This window comes from Phytophthora ramorum, assembly GCF_020800215.1.
Source record: "Phytophthora ramorum isolate Pr-102 chromosome Unknown Phyram_PR-102_s0023, whole genome shotgun sequence".
NCBI classification, from domain to species: domain Eukaryota; phylum Oomycota; class Peronosporomycetes; order Peronosporales; family Peronosporaceae; genus Phytophthora; species Phytophthora ramorum.
In genome coordinates, this window is record NW_027150669.1 from 242,611 (window position 1) to 261,076 (window position 18,466).

The 18,466-nt window shown below is 57.3% G+C and overlaps 11 protein-coding genes across 11 annotated transcripts; 4 read left to right on the forward strand and 7 right to left on the reverse strand.

The window, feature by feature from the left end:
• Nucleotides 1–892: 892 nt before the first annotated feature.
• Nucleotides 893–1,417, reverse strand: KRP23_14886 (uncharacterized protein; the record flags this gene model as incomplete). The annotated part of the gene is made up of 1 exon (XM_067885762.1): nucleotides 893–1,417. One exon carries the CDS (start codon nucleotides 1,415–1,417, stop codon nucleotides 893–895), a length of 525 nt encoding a protein of 174 aa, XP_067737042.1.
• A 485-nt stretch (nucleotides 1,418–1,902) lies between these two features.
• Nucleotides 1,903–2,406, forward strand: KRP23_14887 (uncharacterized protein; the record flags this gene model as incomplete). Its single annotated transcript, XM_067885763.1, has 1 exon — nucleotides 1,903–2,406. One exon carries the CDS (start codon nucleotides 1,903–1,905, stop codon nucleotides 2,404–2,406), a length of 504 nt encoding a protein of 167 aa, XP_067737043.1.
• Nucleotides 2,407–2,513: 107 nt separating this feature from the next.
• Nucleotides 2,514–3,113, reverse strand: KRP23_14888 (Temptin; the record flags this gene model as incomplete). Its single annotated transcript, XM_067885764.1, has 1 exon — nucleotides 2,514–3,113. One exon carries the CDS (start codon nucleotides 3,111–3,113, stop codon nucleotides 2,514–2,516), a length of 600 nt encoding a protein of 199 aa, XP_067737044.1.
• A 716-nt stretch (nucleotides 3,114–3,829) lies between these two features.
• Nucleotides 3,830–4,438, reverse strand: KRP23_14889 (Temptin; the record flags this gene model as incomplete). The annotated part of the gene is made up of 1 exon (XM_067885765.1): nucleotides 3,830–4,438. One exon carries the CDS (start codon nucleotides 4,436–4,438, stop codon nucleotides 3,830–3,832), a length of 609 nt encoding a protein of 202 aa, XP_067737045.1.
• Nucleotides 4,439–5,110: 672 nt separating this feature from the next.
• Nucleotides 5,111–6,940, reverse strand: KRP23_14890 (Ubiquitin carboxyl-terminal hydrolase 2; the record flags this gene model as incomplete). The annotated part of the gene is made up of 3 exons (XM_067885766.1): nucleotides 5,111–6,224; nucleotides 6,284–6,782; nucleotides 6,844–6,940. 3 exons carry the CDS (start codon nucleotides 6,938–6,940, stop codon nucleotides 5,111–5,113), a joined length of 1,710 nt encoding a protein of 569 aa, XP_067737046.1.
• Nucleotides 6,941–7,250: 310 nt separating this feature from the next.
• KRP23_14891 (Bifunctional epoxide hydrolase 2) lies at nucleotides 7,251–8,510 on the forward strand (the record flags this gene model as incomplete). The annotated part of the gene is made up of 5 exons (XM_067885767.1): nucleotides 7,251–7,385; nucleotides 7,451–7,496; nucleotides 7,555–7,644; nucleotides 7,715–7,776; nucleotides 7,842–8,510. 5 exons carry the CDS (start codon nucleotides 7,251–7,253, stop codon nucleotides 8,508–8,510), a joined length of 1,002 nt encoding a protein of 333 aa, XP_067737047.1.
• A 157-nt stretch (nucleotides 8,511–8,667) lies between these two features.
• Nucleotides 8,668–9,702, reverse strand: KRP23_14892 (Bifunctional epoxide hydrolase 2; the record flags this gene model as incomplete). Its single annotated transcript, XM_067885768.1, has 1 exon — nucleotides 8,668–9,702. One exon carries the CDS (start codon nucleotides 9,700–9,702, stop codon nucleotides 8,668–8,670), a length of 1,035 nt encoding a protein of 344 aa, XP_067737048.1.
• Nucleotides 9,703–10,207: 505 nt separating this feature from the next.
• KRP23_14893 (Bifunctional epoxide hydrolase 2) lies at nucleotides 10,208–11,215 on the forward strand (the record flags this gene model as incomplete). Its single annotated transcript, XM_067885770.1, has 1 exon — nucleotides 10,208–11,215. The coding sequence occupies one exon, from the start codon at nucleotides 10,208–10,210 to the stop codon at nucleotides 11,213–11,215; it is 1,008 nt and encodes a 335-aa protein (XP_067737049.1).
• A 932-nt stretch (nucleotides 11,216–12,147) lies between these two features.
• On the reverse strand, nucleotides 12,148–12,570 carry KRP23_14894 (39S ribosomal protein L47, mitochondrial; the record flags this gene model as incomplete). The annotated part of the gene is made up of 1 exon (XM_067885771.1): nucleotides 12,148–12,570. The coding sequence occupies one exon, from the start codon at nucleotides 12,568–12,570 to the stop codon at nucleotides 12,148–12,150; it is 423 nt and encodes a 140-aa protein (XP_067737050.1).
• A 2,304-nt stretch (nucleotides 12,571–14,874) lies between these two features.
• KRP23_14895 (Glutamate dehydrogenase 2) lies at nucleotides 14,875–17,973 on the forward strand (the record flags this gene model as incomplete). Its single annotated transcript, XM_067885772.1, has 1 exon — nucleotides 14,875–17,973. The coding sequence occupies one exon, from the start codon at nucleotides 14,875–14,877 to the stop codon at nucleotides 17,971–17,973; it is 3,099 nt and encodes a 1,032-aa protein (XP_067737051.1).
• Nucleotides 17,974–18,064: 91 nt separating this feature from the next.
• KRP23_14896 (uncharacterized protein) lies at nucleotides 18,065–18,301 on the reverse strand (the record flags this gene model as incomplete). The annotated part of the gene is made up of 1 exon (XM_067885773.1): nucleotides 18,065–18,301. The coding sequence occupies one exon, from the start codon at nucleotides 18,299–18,301 to the stop codon at nucleotides 18,065–18,067; it is 237 nt and encodes a 78-aa protein (XP_067737052.1).
• Between the last annotated feature and the right edge of the window lie 165 nt (nucleotides 18,302–18,466).

Consider the following 18,466-nt stretch of genomic DNA (forward strand, 5'->3'; position numbering starts at 1 on the left):
TCGTACGTATCAAACGGTTAACGGTTCATCTGAACCGGATCGAACCGCGTACCGTATATCAATTAGGCTATCGGTTATTCAGTCTCTCACGGTACGACGCCTACCAGCCATCCAAAGCTCATTTCCTGACTTGAGTAGTGAGGAGAGAGGTTTCTGAGTTTGCTGTTGGCATATGTGTTGTTGTCGGAAATGATGAGCATGACTTTAACGCTTCCTGAGGCGCGCAGCGCGTGGAGGAGCAAATTCTACATGAGATTGCTGATTCGACACGACCAAGACCGTAGGAGTGGTGCCAAGAACACCTGTGTGCGTTGCATGTAAACTAAATTGGATGTGTTGCTTAAAGTTGGACCCAGCAGAGTTGTCGCTTGAATTTGTATTGGTTTGGTCGTATTTGCGTTGATTCACGGACCCGTCGAGGTGCTTCCTGCCTGCACGAGGCGCGCTCCGATGAATCGACGTGTGCTTTTTGGCCTGCTAGGACCAGGCTGTTGCAGGGGTGGACGGATTTCGAGTTTTTATCATCTCGCGCACAAGAACTGATGCATTCTTGAGGAAAACAAGCAGCGGCTTTGCTGCGTGCTGCTCGTGCACTTAATCAGCGACATACTGCACCGTAATGGGCACTGTTATTGTTGCCTGGACAACATGTCGAAGGCAGTCGTGCACTCTATCGGCTGTGCTTGTGCATCGTGGTCATCAAGTTGACCTCCATGCTTGATTTCTCGCTTTGTCGGCGGTATGCGTCGCTCGATTACCAGTGGTAGCTTCACGTTGAAGTGATATCAAGTTCACGTACGTGCAGGTGACGAAGTACAAGTGACGAAGGAGGTGTGAAGATGGTATGAACGTAACATTTAGTACAAGAGTGGAGTGCATGGCGCCTGATGCACTAACTACTCGATACATTGAAAGTCAAGTCCGGAGCTGGAAACCGCTTCCACTCGTCGAGGGCACTGCACAGAGACCCAGTGAGTCTGTTCTGCTCGGCTATCATCTTCTTGAGCTTCATATTTTGGAACTCTGCCTGCTCTCGCTTGTATTTTTGTCTCATGGCGATGATCCTCCATAGGGACTCCACTCGACGCTGCTCAGGGACCACAGCCCCTCTCTTGGAGTGCTGCAGACTCGCAAGCACCGCCTCCAGGCCCTTGATCTCATGCCGCAGTAGCTCAATCTTAGCCTTGTTCCTCAATCGCGGGGTCGTAGGTGGCTTACTTTTTTTCGACTTGACTTCAGTCACTGTGTCGGGATGAGGACGCAACTTCTTGAGTTTCGGCTTGCGCACGCAACCAAGCGGCTCGTCGGGTGAGTTTGGGGCTGGCCAACTGTCATCGTCAAAGTCAAGCAGCGCGAGGATCTCCGTGACGAAGAACTGCTCGTCGTCGCTTTGGTTCGCGTCACACACGAGACTCATGCTGCCGGGTCGAGTGCAAAAGCTGAAGTGAGGGCAAAGTGCATTGCTCGATTACGGAAGCGCGCGAGAATGAGTGCAAGTTGACGTCAGCGAGCTGATGGAAGGAAAGTCGCACGCGACGCAACTGACAAAGATATTTGTTGCTTCAGGCTGCAGCGGCGCCTTTGAAACGGTGCTCTGCCAGAGCTCCGAGAAGTCCTCACTCTTAAATATCCGATACATGTATCAAGGCCGAGAATGACTTCTCGGGCTTGCTAGGTTCAAAACGAGTCGTAACGCCACACAACCTGAGTTGCAAATGGATTGCATTCCGTAGTGACCAACGTACCCATCGCCGATCCGACTCACTTCAAAAGTATATCAGTGACTTTTGACTTTCTGTTGGCACCGCACCGCGTAATCGAGCGAGTACTGACGCTGTTGACTGCCTGTCGTGCCGCGGAACCCCTTCACTTCTCCATTTACCACGCAGCCCCACACTCGCCATGAACTTCCTCCTCGAAGAGAGCGACGCGCAGTTCCTCTTCTCCGACCCCCTCGACTTCGACGAACAAATCTGGCCATTGGCCCAAGAACGTCCAGCCGAAGCCAACGACTCCAAACGGAAGAAACGCCGTCCCCGAAGAGACCCGGAGGCCGGGCCAACGAAACGAACGAGAGCGACTACCCCACGACTCCGGAACAAAGGCAAGATCGAGCTCTTGCGTCGCGAGATCGAGAGTCTGGAGGCGGAAGTGAAGGTTCTGCTACTGTCAAAAGCGAGGCCTTCAATCCGGGCTGCAGCACCTACTATCAAGTGCCCTTCAGAGCCAACGTGGAAGTCTATTGCCATGAGGCAGAGTCAGGAGCGAGAACGGGCTGAGTTCCGCAACAGAGGACTCAAGAGTATGCTCTCCGCACAGCACATGCTCACCATGTCGCTCTCAGGTGTGCTGAACGAGTGGAGGAGTCTATCGTCTCCAGACTCGAGCTTGAGGACCTGCGTGTAGTTCACCGAGTGTGTGTTGCGTTTAATATGTGGATGGTTGTAAGAGAGCTCAAAGAAGAGAATCTTGTTGTTGATTAATGGTGGAAATGTTCCTAAGTACATGAAAATCTACAGGAAGAAGGCCGCAACGGCAGTGGCGACACCCACGGCCGAGAAAACCGCGGGGGTCAGAGCTGAAGCTGCGCTCGAAGACGAAGAAGCGGCGGCGTCGCCCGAAGCGGATGTGGCGGCGTCTGCCTTGGTGGTGCCGGTCGTGGAGCCAGCCTCGACTGTGCTGGTGCTGGAGCCCGAGCTTGTGGTCGTCGAGGTGGAGTTCGAGGTGGACGAGCCGCAGGTGACGTCGGCCCACAGCGACTCGTCCGACGTGGACGACGCGTCTCCAGGGTGCGAGACACCCGTGGTCCACTGCACGACAGCGTTCGAGTCCTGGCTCCATTCGCAGCACGGGTCGCCGAGCTCCTGGCCGTTGGTCTGACCGTCGCCGTCCGAGTCTTGCTGGCAGAAGGACGCCGTCCACTCTTCACCGGCGGACTCGAAGGCGAGGCCGAAGTCGTTGTTGGCACCGCCACCGGCCGGGTCCACGTGACCCAGAGCTGCCACGCCAGACACGTTGTCGCCGTTGGGGAGGCGGGCCACGTACGCCGGACGGGCGTGCACAACGACGGCGGCAGTCGCGATCAAGGCGAGCGAGAGAGTAGCGCGAGACATCACGGGCGGAGGTTGCTGCGAGTGTAGAGTGCGCGGTCGACGGCGTTTTCGAGAATGAGGAGCTCCTGGTTGCGTCGGTGAGGTCCGTTGCGGCGGTGCGCGATTCGTTATCCGCGGAAAGACCGTGGACACATCTGAAGCTCCGTCGAGGTGTCGTATTAATCAGCGCTGGTTACGTAGCCAAACGGAGGATTGCGTACCGCAATGCGTAGGCTGCAGCTCGGTCTTGTCTTGGCGCTGCTGGTTCTTCAGATGGTGCGCCAGCTGCACACGCAACTGTCGATCGTGGTGCCACCGAGAACCGAACAGGGCAAGACCAAAGCTGCGACGAAAAATCCAAGGCCATGGCGGTTAGCTGCAGGAAGCTCTGAGTCTACTGCTGCCGTGTCCAACGCAGTGCCTTCGGAATTGTGGCCACGGTGGGCTACCGAAGGGTCCGGAGTCCGCTTGTTGCAATTGTAGAAGACCACCGGACTCATGCGATCTCCAATCCCGGTGGTCCTGCCGTGATTACGAATTGATCTCCATCGCAGTAACCATAAACGTTTGCTGTCCGCATGGGGCACAGGATCGAGGAGACAGATGCGTTTGACACATGGCGCAGCAAAGAATTCCTCGCCCCAGACGCTGTGGAATCCACCGATGGGCTGAAGCTAACGCTCAGTGAGATTAACAAGGACCTGGGAGGAAGCAACGACGAAGTCTTGTTATTAGCTTTACACGAAGAAGGCCGCGACGGCAGCAGCAACGCCGACGGCCGAGCACACGGCCGGAGTGAGAGTTGATGCTGCGCTGGACGATGCGGAAGCTGCCGATGCAGTAGCTTCCGTCGAAGGAGTGGTGGCGCCTGTGGCAGGAGCGGTGGTCGATCCAGCGTCCGCAGTGCTGGAACCAGATCCCGCAGTCACCGTAATTGTCGACGACGTGCTCGAGCCCGAAGAAGAGCCGCACGAGATATCGGCCCACAGCGAGGGGTCCGACTTCGACGTCGCGTTGCCTGGGTGCGAGACGCCCTCCTTCCACTTGACTACTGCGTTCGAGCTCTCAGCCCACTCACAGCACGGGTCTCCCAGCTCCTGGCCGTTGGTCTGGCCGTCGCCGTCCGAGTCCTTCTCGCAGAAAGCCTTCGTCCACGACGTGCCGGCACTCGCGAAGTCGAGGCCGAATTCGTTGTTGGCACCTCCTCCAGCCGGGTTGACGTGGCCCAAAGCCTTCACACCCGGGACGTTGGCGCCGTTGGGGAGGAGAGCCACGTAGGCCGGGCGAGCGCTTACAACAGCAGCGGCTGTGGCCATGAGGGCGATCGAAAGCGTAGTGCGGGCCATCACGACAGAAGGACGAGGGGACTGGAGTGCGCAGTCGATGGCGCTTTCGAGAATGAGGACTGTGTTCGAGTTAAACGTCCTGAGGCGGGGAGCGGCTACCAAGCCGCTGGAGTTCAGCCTGAGGCCGTAGAGGAAGGCGCTTGCAATCGTCGTTCCGTTATACCAACTCTACTGGAAGAAAGCAAGGCGTGAGACTCATGGGATTTGAGCTGAGGTGGCGTTGGAAGGAACGTTACATGTAGGAGCACGCCAACCATCCGCGTTATGAGATTGTGTCATCGATTCTTTGGCTGGTGTGCAGAGTTCTCCTTGCTCGGCCAGACTTCGGACATACGTCGAAGTACCTGCTTAGTATCATCGGTAACGAAGCAGCGACCCAGTGGCATCAAATGTCTCGTCAGACGTTCATACACTGAGGGGAAGAAGCTGCGATTCAGAGGACTCGGGCCGCGGTTGTGTTGCCGAGCCTGACCACCGGGATTCACCATCGTGCTTGCTTTGCAGTCTGATGATGATGATCTTCCGTTGACATAGTTGGGGCTCCGCTTTTGCTGTTCGGTTGACGAGAGTTGTGGTTCAAAACAAGTTGTATTTGGTCTTGGATAATACAGGATAACGCTGAGCTTGGTATGTTCTACTACCTAACTGCTGTGCGTTGTATCAATTACGATTTCAAATGGTGAGCGACTTTTCTTCTCGCCGCTGGTAGAAGAGCACGTAAGCACTAGAACTATAGAGCTCAGGCTTCTTGATGGCCGTCACGGACGCGTCGTTGAAGTCGAACCACTCCTGCGTGTCTGCATTGAGGCACTCGGCCGTGTAGTGACCGCCGTTGAGCGAGCCCATGTGATGTACAATGCCCGTGAGGTCGTATTGCGTGCTGCCGTCGACAACGGCGTCGTTGGCGCAGTACTCGGCTATGTCGAGACATTGAGCTGGGAAGCTGATGTTCGTGCTCACCTTGTCTCGACTGAAGGTGGAGTATGAGAAGCGCTTGAGATGCAAAACCAAAACGTTCGGGAGCCGATAGACTGAAATCTTCTTGGCCACGGAGCGATGCGCCTTGCACTTAGCGCAGTAGTAGGATGCATCGTCGCTGAGGAATTCCTGCTCCGTGTACGCTCTCAAGCAGTCATGGATAGACATACCCCCACCAGGACTTGTGCTGCTACTTGGCGTTGCGTCACTTGTCGCTGAGGCAGTCCTCCCACCAGAGAAGAAGCTACTGGACATCCGCAGGTGACTTGCAGCGCTGCTCTTGCCGTTCTTTTTCGGCACAGGGAGCGACAAGTCCCAGAAGACGTCGAAACACACGGATCGATGATTGCACGTCTCGCAGCGGATTTCAGATCGTAGCTGACCACAGAAGAGCTCGGAGAGAGCACTTGCATTGCGCTCCAGGTAGAACTTCCAGTACTCGTCCGACACATCTCGGTCTTTTGCCTCTGGGCGGTCTTTGATCTCGTAGTACGCCGGTTTCTTCTTCACGCGGTTGAGGTCTTCGTGCAGTCCGTCAAGTAGAAAGCGCAAAAATTCCTGTGCGTCCTGCTGGTCGTAGCCGGTAAACCGAGATGCTACCTTGCCGATCACGCGCTTGAGCTCAACCGGTCGAGTAGCAGTAAACTTGTCCCCTGTCCAGAGAGCCTTGATGAGGTCACCAAAGGCGTTCGCAAGAGCTCCTTTTGTGGGACTCGCTTCGTTAATCTCACGTTCAAAGAGATCCGGCTGGAAATACTTGACGATAGCAGGGAGATTGCTCACACACTGCAGACAACTGTTCATGAAGCTGCACCAAACGTGTAAATACGACAGTTTTGAGAGCCAAAATCGATACTACGAACGTACCAAGTGTTGCCTAGGTTCTGCAGCCCCACGAGTCCTTGCGGATGCCTCTTCCTGGTAAGATCATTGTGCGACGACGTCCTCCCGCTGCTGCTGACCCTCGCCGGGTACGATATCGCCGGGGTCGTCGTCGGTTGCGACGTGACAATGTTGCTCGTAGTCATGTTGCCGGTGGACGGCCCGACATTGGGTGCCAGTCTCGGCAGCTCGCTAGTGCCGATGGTCGGCAGGTTTGCGTTGTTGCCGACGTCCAGTTCGTCGGTGCTCCTCTCTCGCACGGAGCTGCCGCTTGCTGTCGTCTGACGTGGATGAAACCGCGTGAGCGATGCCAACGCCGCCGACGCGCGGGAGCTCGAGTTTTCCAACACCACCGCTCGACTGGCCGGTCGTCCGAGGAACTTGCCGCCGATGGGCGGGGGCTTTGCAGCTGCTGGGGGGTGATCAAAACTGTCGGTCACGGAGCCCGCGACCCTCTTGGACCGCAGCGGGTTGCGGATGTGCACTGCAGCACAACGGGACGATCAGGCGGTTGTCCTACGAGTCAGAGCAATAGAGCGACGCACCTCCAGCGGGGCGATCCTGCTTAAACATGGCGGCTTCTGCCTGCTGCGGGCGGTCGACGGCGCGTGTCGGAGTCGACGAGAGACGCGAGCCGGCCATACGAGTATCAAAAAGGCGGGAGAAGGACGCGCGTCTGGAGCGAGACACGCCACCAGTTTCTGACGAGGTGGTGCACCGAATATAGGGGCCCAGTGTACGAATATGCGCCGTCTTCCGGTCTTATCTCCACACGACACCATGACGGGCCGTCAGGAATAGGTCGCCGAGAAGCGGTTACGTGTAATTAAGAAACCTATGGTAGGTAATATGTTGATATATAGGGCCTATAATCCGGCACATGATGCATCGGACCTATTGTACAGCATAGGTTGATGCATACAACTTCAAGCACTCACTTGACTCTTGTACGATGGCGTCTCAATGGCCGCACGCCTTCATGCGCACGGCGGAGGGGATCACGCTGCATTACGTGGATGTGGGGCCTCGAGACGCGCTGCCTGTGGTGCTGGTGCATGGCTGGCCTGATCTCTGGTTCGGGTGGCGGGTACGACGCTACTGTGATCTGTGGTCTCGAGCGACTTGCGGTTGACCTTTTTCGTGGATTTACAGCACCAGATTCAGGCGCTGCAGTCCACGTACCGACTGATTGTCCCCGGTAAATGGTGTCTTGGTGGCTGTAGGGTTAACATCGGTAAACTAACGTGGGGGTGCAGACCTTCGCGGCTTCGGACAGAGCTCGACGCCGCAGAATGTCGAGGCGTACGGCGCCAAGAATGTGACGAACGACTTGGCTGCGCTATTGGGTGAGCATATTGGCATTAGCTTCGTGCTATCCTAACCGTTACCTTTTGAGCTGACGGTCTGTTGGGGTAGACGGCCTGAACATTGAGAAGGCTGTGTTCGCGGGACATGATTGGGGAGGCTACCAGGAGAGTGTTGCCTCAATTGGAAACGCTGTGGGTTCGACTTTGCTTACGACGTCAGTGTCTGTGCCGTGCAGGTCTGGCGCATGTGCCTCTACCACCCGAAGCGCGTGATTGCAGTCTGCGCTGTATGCACAGCGTTCACACCGCCAGCGAAGCGCCTGGTGCCACTGGATGTCGTGGTTGCTCACGTTCCATACTTCGCGTACCAAAAGCTGCTGGCGGACGCTGAAAACACCGGGAAGATGCTGGATGCGGCTCCTCGTCGCTTCCTCACCGCTGTCTTCCGCAAACACACGGAAATGAGCCCAACGCTGGAGGATGAGAGCAAGCCCATTGTTGGCACGCTTCAGGGCGTGACACACTCCCCGGATCCGATCTTCACGCAGCGCTCGGCAATGCTGTCCGAGGAGGAGATGCAGTACTATGTGGATCAGTACTCACGCTCCAAGTTCCAGAGCACGTGCCAGTACTACGCTACCCGCGACATCGACTTCAAGGACGAACAGGGCTTGCCTTCCGTCATCAATCACCCCGCGATGTTTATCGCGGCAGCGAATGACCACGTGCTCAAGCCCGAGTTGGCTCGCAAGATGGCTCGCTTTCTGCCCAATCTCGAAACGCACGTAGTGGACGATGCCGGCCACTGGGTCTTGTGGGAACAGACGGCGCGCGTGAACGCTCTGCTGAAGACTTGGCTGGCCAAAATCCCAGCGCCGCCTCGTTCCGACCGCTGCAAGTTGTAAGCTTAGCCAGACATTGAAGGTCGCGACTAAAGTGAGAGCTTTCGTGTGAACGATGTCAGGGAAGAGACGAAAAGTCGTGTTATTGGGATCGCAGGGTGGCTGTGTGCTCGTAAAAGTCCTATGAAAATGTTCAACAAAGCTGACGATTAACTTTTCGCTACGGTACCTTATCAGATGTCGAGCCATCGAGGTCAACTTCCTCGAGCCACTGCTGCAGAATCCGCGTGATCTCGTCCGACTGCTCCCACAGAGTCCAGTGGCCGGCGTTTTCCACGATCTCGTGCTGCAGATTTGGGACCAACTTGCGCATCCCAGCTGCCATTCCAGGCTTCAAAACGCGGTCCTCCGCAGGGCTTATCAGAAGCGCCTTGTGCGTGATGGTGCGAGGAAGTTCGAGCTCGTCGTTGTAGTCGATGAACCTTGCAGCGTAGTAGTTGCACCCGCCAGCGAAGCCCGATCGCTTGTACTCCTCCTCGTAGTAGTCCAGCTCAGCTTCCTCGAGGAGCTCGGAAGGGTTCGTGAAAATTGGGTTGGGTGAGTCTGTCACGCCATGGAGGAGCTCCAGGAATGTCAGCGAGGTGTCGATGTCAGCGAACAGTCTGAACGTGGCAGTGAACAGACGACGCGGCTCAGGATCGAGCAACTTGGCGGCTTCCTCAGGCTGACTCAAGAGGGTCATGTACGAGAACTGAGGGACAGCGCGTACAAGAGCGTCTGTATCCACGTGCACGTCCGAAGGAGGCATGTATGGGGTGCAAACACTGCACACTGCGATGACCCGCTCCGGGTAGAACAAAGTCATCCTCCAGGTCATGACACCACCAAAGTCGTGTCCGCAGAACACGGCGCGAGGGATGTTCAGGAAGTCCAGCAACCCCGCGAGGTCTCCCGTCACCTTTTTCGTGCCGTACCCCTCCACCGTCGTGGGAGCCGAGCTGCGACCGAATCCGCGCAAGTCTGGTACGATCACTCGGTGCGTCTTGGACAGCGCCTGGATCTGGTACCTCCATCCGAACCAGAGGTCGGGCCAGCCGTGGACGAGCACGACGGGGGTGGCATCTCGCGGTCCGACGTCGATGTAGTGCAGAGTGATGTCATTGCCCACGGGTGCGTAGTTGTGCTCCCAGTCGTCCCAGAAGTGCGAGGGGGGTGTAGAGGTCAGAACCTTGTTAGCGTCGACGAAGGAAACCATTGCAGCAAACCGAGATTGCTAGTGGATCTGCAAACGAGGAAGCCAAAGGAAAAGTGAGAAGCAGCCTCCGCTTTCAAGGCTCGACACCGTCACTCACGGTTTGAACTGTAGCTAGCCATTGCACCTTCATGCCAAGTGGCTTGGCCCAAGCTTAATATCCTATTGCCAACGGGAAAGTGTCGCTGCTGGGAAGCATCTTCCAGCGAGCCCCTCACTTACGTCACTACATGTACGCAACATCCACAATCACCACCTCCAATGTGGCCCTCAGTCGGTGTCTGGGTCTCGGAAAGCAAGAGATCTCTCCCAGGACCGACCTTCGCGCGCCCACGACTACATGCGTATCTTTACTGTAAACATACACATGTAGTCGAGGTACGTAAACTTAACATGTACGTGCCGGGCAATGGGTCAGCACATCTGTGCATGTTGACTTGACATTTTTGGCATTCCTCCGTGTGCACGTGCACCAGCCGCAGCATTCGCGAACGTGCCTCCAAGCGCCATGACCTCGACGCCCCCCTCGCACTTCTGGGACGACTGGGAGCACAACTACGCACCCGTGGGCAATGACATCACTCTGCACTACATCGACGTCGGACCGCGAGACGCCACCCCCGTCGTGCTCGTCCACGGCTGGCCCGACCTCTGGTTCGGATGGAGGTACCAGATCCAGGCGCTGTCCAAGACGCACCGAGTGATCGTACCAGACTTGCGCGGATTCGGTCGCAGCTCGGCTCCCAAGACGGTGGAGGGGTACGGCACGAAAAAGGTGACGGGAGACCTCGCGGGGTTGCTGGACTTCCTGAACATCCCTCGCGCCGTGTTCTGCGGACACGACTGGGGTGGCGCTTTGACGTGGCGAATGTGCATTTACCACCCCGAGCGCGTCATTGCCGCCTGCGCTATCTGCACTCCGTACTTCCCACAGGGCAAAGCATGCGTGGACTACGACATGCTCATTCCTGCCATCCCGCAGTTTTCGTACATGAAGCTGCTCGGAGACTCGGAGCGAGCGGCCAAGCTGCTGGACAAGGACCCACGCCGCATTTTCACGGCCATGTATCGCAAGTACGACGAGTTCGGCGATGAATTCGAGTTTTTGAAGATGGTGGAGAACGTCAATGACTCGACCGATCCGGTCTACACGCAGCCTTCCGACTTGCTCTCTGAGGCCGAGCTGGACTATTACGTGGCTGAGTATTCGCGCTCTGGGTTCTTTGGCTCGTGTTGTTACTACTCGACGCGGCAGCAAGATTTCAAGGATGAGAAGGACCTGCCCCGGGTGATCCAGCATGAGTCTCTCTACATCGGCGCTGTTGACGACCCGATCCTCAAGCCTGAACTGGCGGCGGGTATGCCTCGCGTGATGCCCAATCTAAAGCAAGAGTTGGTGCGCGGTGGTGGCCACTGGCTGCTATGGGAGAAGAAGGACGAGGTGATCGACATCTTGCAGCGATGGCTCAAGCAACTGGACCTGTCCGAGACGTCTTCCACTGCAGCGGCGCTATAGAGGATCAAGGCGCTAGTGTAATCGAGTGGAGGCTGGAGGCTTTGATAGTGAAACATGAGAGAGTACCTATGATCAATGACTTCAAGTTGCCCTTACTCAACGAGACGAATATGAAGTACTAGTTCAAAGACACTGGGTTGCGAGTGAGGGTGCAACCACAAGATTTTACGCTCCCTGAACCAGAGTTCCTGTTTCAACGGGAGTATCGTTCAAGACGATGAGAATAAATGACATTCCAACAGGAGGAAGGCATATACACGATGAACGATCACCATTGAACATGAGGCCCCAAGCATTCCTGTGAACCTGGATGTTCCTCCAGTGGTAAGGTCTGTAAATTAGCAGCACTGGTGGTCGCTCACCGGTGCTGGTGCTACTCACGGGTTTTCAGTCGGGTCAACTGAAAGTAACGTTGGTACGGGATTGAACGTCACATACACAAACCGCTGATGGCGACTGAGCGAGAACCCAGTGATTTGGAGCGGAGCAGATCATCAATACCTCGTCCAAGCGCACAATTTTTAATCGGATAGTTGAAACAAATTCACTACGTCGGCCGACACTCGAGAAGGAAGCAACGTTTCTTCACTGCTGGCTGATCGAGTGCCGAGCGCGACACAAGCCTGACGATAACTCACATGAGCGATGGGGTGGGTGTTGAGCGTGACACGCGCGTGGTCCTCCAACGTGAAGACTTACGCGCCACTTCGTTCCTATCACCTGATAGCAGAAAAGCAAACAAGTGTGCAATGCTGGAATACATTTCGGTCACAACGCGATCCTGGAAAGTCACAACTCTGCTACAGGAAAGCCAACTGCCCATACTCCAGTTTACAGAACAATACCAATAAGCACCAGTTCGCACCGTCTGAGCAGCTCAACTCACCGCCGAAGAGCGTGTTTGTGTATTTGCTCCTCCTCTGCTGCTCTAATTACTGCTCCAGGGCCTTCTTGGCCTGGTTGGCCTTGTAGACGTCGCTGCGCTCGTGCAGCACGAGCTTGATCCGCGCCATGGACTTCTTGACCTTCGTCCGTCGCATCGGGTTGGGCATACCCATGTTCTTGGCGCGGCACTGCTGCAGCTCCGTGAGTAGCGCGTTGCGCTCCTTGAGCAGCACGAACCAGAGCTTGTGCAGGTCGTCGGTGCTCTTCTGGCGCAGCATCCACGCCTTCCACTCGCCGCCCACGATCACCTGCTTGGTGCCCACGCTGGCCGGCACCTGTGTGAGGCTGTTGGGCTTGGCGCCCTCGCCTGCCACCTTTTGCACCGGGAAGAACTCCTCGAGGCCGCGACGGGCCGTCTGGCCGGCGTTCACGCGCAGGCCGCCAAAGAGACGACGCAGCTGGAACGACATGATGGAGGTACTTGCTGTGTAGACTCCGCTATTGTGCGGCTCCCCACTGAGTGGCTGGAAGGAGATGTCACTAAAACGGGTGTACAACCCACTTGAGTAACAGTCACTGAAGTGAGACTTGGCTACACTTGTACAGTACAATCGTACTCTTAGACGCCCGGTGGACGACCAGCACGAAGGTTCACAGACCTGATCATTTGAAAACAGTGCACTTTTCCACCACGGGCAGCTACTAATACAAGTTCGACTCTGTCAATGAGTGCAAACACTTATTGAACCTGAAGCCCATCGCCGACAAGATCATTCGCAGTGGCTCCGTGGGGCAAGTGAACAGGCGTTGCTCGCAGTGCAGCGTGCTGTCCCTTGATGTCATCTCACAACTGGGCTGAGCGCGCGCTCTGCCAAATCAGCAACAGTTCCTTGTACGATCCACCAGTCATCGTCCGATATCTTCAACGCGTTTGACAGCCTGCTGTTGCTGAAGCATGGTGGTGAGCTAGCGTTTGCAGGGAGGGGGAGGCACATGGGATGATCGAGTACTTCGAATCGACTGGTGGTGTGACCAAGCTCCAGGATAACTTCAACCTAGCCACGAGGGTGATGGAGGTCGTTTTGGTGGGGAGTAGGCGATAGGAACGGTAGCAAAGCGGTATACAGCATACAGAAATCGCTACTGGTATTTACCTGGCAGGAAGATGAACTGCGCACACCACCACAGGAGCCGTTTGTCCATGAATCCTCTTCATACATACTCCTCTCGACAATGCCACCTCCTCCTGCTGCCCTCGCGGTGTGAGAATTGGCTGGGTAGTGTCGTGGAATTGTGTAGCCATCTCGCCATCGCACCGGAATCTGCCCAGATTCAAGTTGCAGTGTTCGGTTGTGCCGACGACTATCCCAGGCGCTGGCCCCCAGGAGCCTTGCGAAAAAGCTCCTTCTCCAGCGTGCGAGTGCTCCACATGTAGCTGATTCAGGTGATTCAGCCAAGCGAGCGGATTTTCTTGTCTGCCAAGCTCGAGCTCGAACTCGAGCGACTTTTGCCCAAATCACCATGCTCGCGACAAGTTCAATGTGACAGAGCCCGTATCCACAGCCTTTCGTCATGGCTGGCGCTTTCGGCGGTGTCCTACTTCAACGCAGACGGACTGGTACATCCGGGGCAGCACGTGCTCGAGTCTCAGCACGCGGCACCAGGTGATTCGGCATGGCACTTCCAATCACGTGGACGGCGATGTGCTGCGTGAACGCGATACATTTGTAGCCCAGTTGTAGTAGAACTTGTACCACAGGTCCAGCCACGTCACATACGGCGTGTTGTTCAAACGGCTCCCGACATGTGACGGACGCGGGCGGGAGCGGGCCAAATCATTGCCGCTCTGGTTCAAGTGCAACCGATCGCTCATATGGTGGCGCCAGGACGCCTTCGAAGCGCACGTCACCTCTGTGGAACCCGCCCTCCTCGCGCAGTGATCCGGCGCAGATTCGGCGCCCAGAAGAGTCTGCTGTTGCTGTAGTCGTTTGCTGCGGCAGGATCAGTATCAGTCCGCAGAGTAGGAGTGCTAATAATACTATTTATAGTATCATTATCACTACTATTAGTACTACTACTAGCATTAGTAGTACTACTACGAGTGACGTCGCGCTCATCGACGTTCTCGTTTTATTTTTTGAGCACGTTTGCATAGCCATGCGCAAACTCCATTTTGTATACCCATTTTGAAAGCCCAGCTCTGATTTTGCATCGGCGTACCTTTGGCATAGCGATTTCAAAGGGCCAGAACAGTATGTGCCTCGGTGCTATCTATCTACATGGCGCGCACTGCGGGCCAGGAGACTGGAACAAGTAGACACTAAATGCCGGTGCGCAGCGATGCCCAAAAGAGGGTGCCCATTTCGACGTCGAAAGCCCGGTCATGTGACAGGCGAACGGCAGTTCGATCCGGTGCTCTACATACAAACGTCAAGTCACGGGCCGTTGCGGTTCTCTGACGATGGCCGGCCGTTACGCCAGTTGCAGTCTGACGCGGCGGACGCGCTTGCGGTTGAAGCTCGCCCATTTGCTGCGGCAGGCGGCTGTCCTTTCGTGTGCAGCACAGCACCAGCCCTCTTTCACGTGGTGATTTGGCTTGTAGGCGACAGGCCGGCAATGCCGCTTCGCCGGAAGCGCTCGCCGACGTGCGTTTCCGTCCCCGAGTTTAGCCCCGCAGCGGGCTGAGCTCATTCCGCTTTTTGCGTGCTCTGTGGCATTTCAAGTCGAGTTTCAACGGCCGCAAACCCCGCACACACACACACCACAGCTTCACCATGAGCACCCAGGAAATCTCGCCGCGCTCGCAGATCCGCCACAGCCGCTCCATGGACATGGGCGTCGCCCGCAAGTTCGACACCGGCAGCCAGATGGAGGAGGTCAAGACGCTCATCCGCTCCACCAAGGTCTTCAGCGAAGACGCGGTCACCAACGAGGTCGAGTGGTTCTACGGCCCGCTGGGCGTCCACGACTTCTACTTCCTCGGCCAGTCGCCGCTCGTGATCGCGCACCACATCCAGAGCCTCATCGCCGCCAAGCTCATGTCCAAGGCCTCCAACCGCCCCATGGACGTCAAGCTCGAGCAGGAGGGCGAGAACGGCGCCTTCTTCTCTGTGCTCAGCAACGTCGTGGGCAACACCAACGAGCCCAGCCGCCGCGCCGCTCGCTACGACTCGGGCATCACCGAGACAGAGGTCCTCGAGCGCCGCCTTGAGAAGCACTACCTCAGTGGCTCCAGTGGTGTCATCGGTGACGGTGTCAAGGCCGGCTACCAGTACTTGGAGAAGGCCGAGACGTCCAAGCGACGCACGTACCGCATGCAGTGCTACCGCTCGAACGGTGTGCTCGACCCCGTTACGGTGCCCTACCACGTGCGCATGTACTTCCTGCAGGAGCCCGACTTCGTTGACCCCAACGTGAGCGAGACCGAGACCGACATCAACAAGGTCGCCGACAAGGTCTTCCTGGAGCGCGCCGGCCCGCGCCTCAAGGAGGTGTACCAGGAGTGCATCATCAAGGCCATGAACCAGATGACCCCCACGTTCCACACTGAGGCCTGGACCGAGTCCGACGGCTCCAAGATGGCTCGCGTCGCCATTGCCTACCGCAGCGGATCCACCCACTCGTACTTCTCCAGTATCGCTGACGTGTACCGCCAGCACGGCCTCTTCTCGCAGCGCAAGTACGCCGAGTTCTTCGCCAACGGCATCGTCGTCTACACCTTCTACCTGCAGATGCTGGACAACCCGACGGTCGGCAAGGGCTCGTTCGAGGACCGCCTCAACGCTGTCGTGAACGATGCGTCCATGCACTTCACGCTGCCGCGCACGTCGCTGACCCCCATGCTCACCGACGGCCTCCTGACCCCGCAGCAGATCGCGTACGCGTACGCGGCCTGGAAGTTCACCTTCCACTTCATGCACCGCCTGCCAGAGTCGTTCGCCATCGTGAGCAAGTCGCTGCGTGACCGCGACCCGAACGCTTTCGCGCGTCTCGAGCAGCTCCGCTCCACGATGAAGCTCAACACGTACACGGAGTCGCAGATCCTGGACCACATTTTGAGCTCGGCCGAGATTGTCAAGATCCTGTACGCCGAGTTCCAGGCCCTGCACGAGCCCACGGAGGACGGCAAGCGCCCCGAGGTGGACACCAGCGCCACGCTGTCCACGCTGCGCAAGTCCATCGTGGCCGAGCAGGCCCTGCAGATCTTCTCGCTGTTCCACATCTTCAACAAGCACATTCGCAAGACCAACTTCTTCGCCAACGACAAGGCGGCCCTGGCCTTCCGCCTGGACGGCAAGTTCCTGAGCAAGACCGAGTTCCCCGACGAGCCGTACGCCGTCATCTACGTGATCGGATCCGAGTTCCGTGGCTTCCACGTGCGCTTCCTGGACGTCGCCCGTGGTGGCATCCGAATGATCCGCTCGTCGCACGGCCAGGTGTACCTGAACAACGCGTCGTCGCTCTTCGACGAGTGCTACGGCCTCGCCTCGACCCAGCACCGCAAGAACAAGGACATTCCGGAAGGTGGCTCCAAGGGAGTAGTGCTGCTGAACCAGGCCCACCAGGACAAGGCCGATGTCGCTTTCCGCAAGTACATCGACGCTGTTCTCGACCTGATGCTCATGAAGGAGCCCGAGGAGGACATCCTGTTCCTGGGCCCCGATGAGGGCACGGCCCACCTCATGGACTGGGCTAGCTCGCACGCCAAGCAGCGTGGCTACTCGTACTGGAAGGCCATCACGACTGGCAAGTCTGCCTCGCGTGGTGGAATCCCCCACGACGTGTACGGCATGACCACCCACAGTGTGCGTGAGTACGTGCTGGGCATCCAGCGCAAGCTGCAGCTCCAGGCGCCTATCACGAAGGTGCAGACTGGCGGCCCCGACGGTGACCTCGGCAGCAACGAGATCAAGATGAGCCCTCAGGAGGAGACCATTGCCGTGGTGGACGGCTCGGGCGTGCTGTACGACCCCAAGGGCCTCAACCGCGACGACCTGGTCAAGCTCGCTGATGCGCGCAGCCCCATCTCGGGCTTCGACACCAGCCTCCTGTCTTCGGAGGGCTACCAGGTGCTCGTGTCGCACAACGACGTCACGCTCCCGAACGGCGAGGCGGTGGAGAACGGCACGGAGTTCCGCAACTTTTTCCACCTGCGTCCCAGCCTCACGGCCGACTTCTTCGTGCCGTGCGGTGGTCGCCCCGCCGCCGTGAACCTCAACAACGTCGAGCAGTTCATGTACCGCGAGGACGGCCGTACGCTCCGCTTCAAGTACATCGTCGAGGGTGCCAATCTGTTCTTCACGCAGGACGCTCGCACGCGTCTCGAAGACGCCGGCGTGATCCTTTTCAAGGACGCGTCGGCCAACAAGGGCGGCGTCACTTCCTCGTCGCTCGAGGTGCTGGCCGCTCTGTCCATGACGGACGAGGACTTCGCCGAGCACATGCAGGTGGACGAGGCCACGGGCAAGCGCCCGGCCTTCTACGCCGCCTACGTGGCTGAGGTGCAGAAGCGCATCGACCTGAACGCCCAGCGTGAGTTCGAGTGCATCTGGCGCGAGCACGAGCGCTCGGACACGTACTACTCGCTGCTGACTAACCAGCTCAGCGAGCGTATCACGGACCTGAGCGCCAAGATCCAGCACTCGGGACTCTGGGAGAACAAGGCCCTGCGCGAGAAGATCTTCGCCGACGGCTTCCCGGAGATCCTGCTGCGCATGACGCCCAAGGAGGAGCTGATCAAGCGCCTGCCCGAGAGCTACACGCGCGCGTTCTTCGCGTCGCAGCTTGCCAGCCGATTCATCTACAGCGTTGGCCTCGGCGCCCCCGAGTTCTCCTTCTACGAGTTCATTGAGGAACTCATTGGCGGCAACTAAGCGTCGACACCATGTACTAGTGGAAGGCTCTGCGGTGTGCGACTCGCTCCGAGTTGACCGCACGGCATTAGATGCGTAGATTGATTGATAACTAAATGTATACGATGAAAAACGACTCCATCCTGTCACTGGAAGACGTCTCGGACAGGTCCAGTCGCTTGAGCCATCGCTGCAAGATGTCGATCACCTCGGCCTTCTTCTCCCATAGCAGCCAGTGGCCACCACCGCGCACCAACTCTTGCTTTAGATTGGGCATCACGCGAGGCATACCTGCCGCCAGTTCAGGCTTGAGGATCGGGTCGTCAACAGCGCCGATGTAGAGACTCATGCTGGATCACGCAGGGCAGGTCCTTCTCATCCTTGAAATCTTGCTGGCGCGTCGAGTAGTAACAACACGAGCCAAAGAATCCAGAGCGCGAATACTCAGCCACATACTACATCAGCGAAATTATCATTAACAAACTTGAGTCGAATCCAAGGTTGAACACGCCAC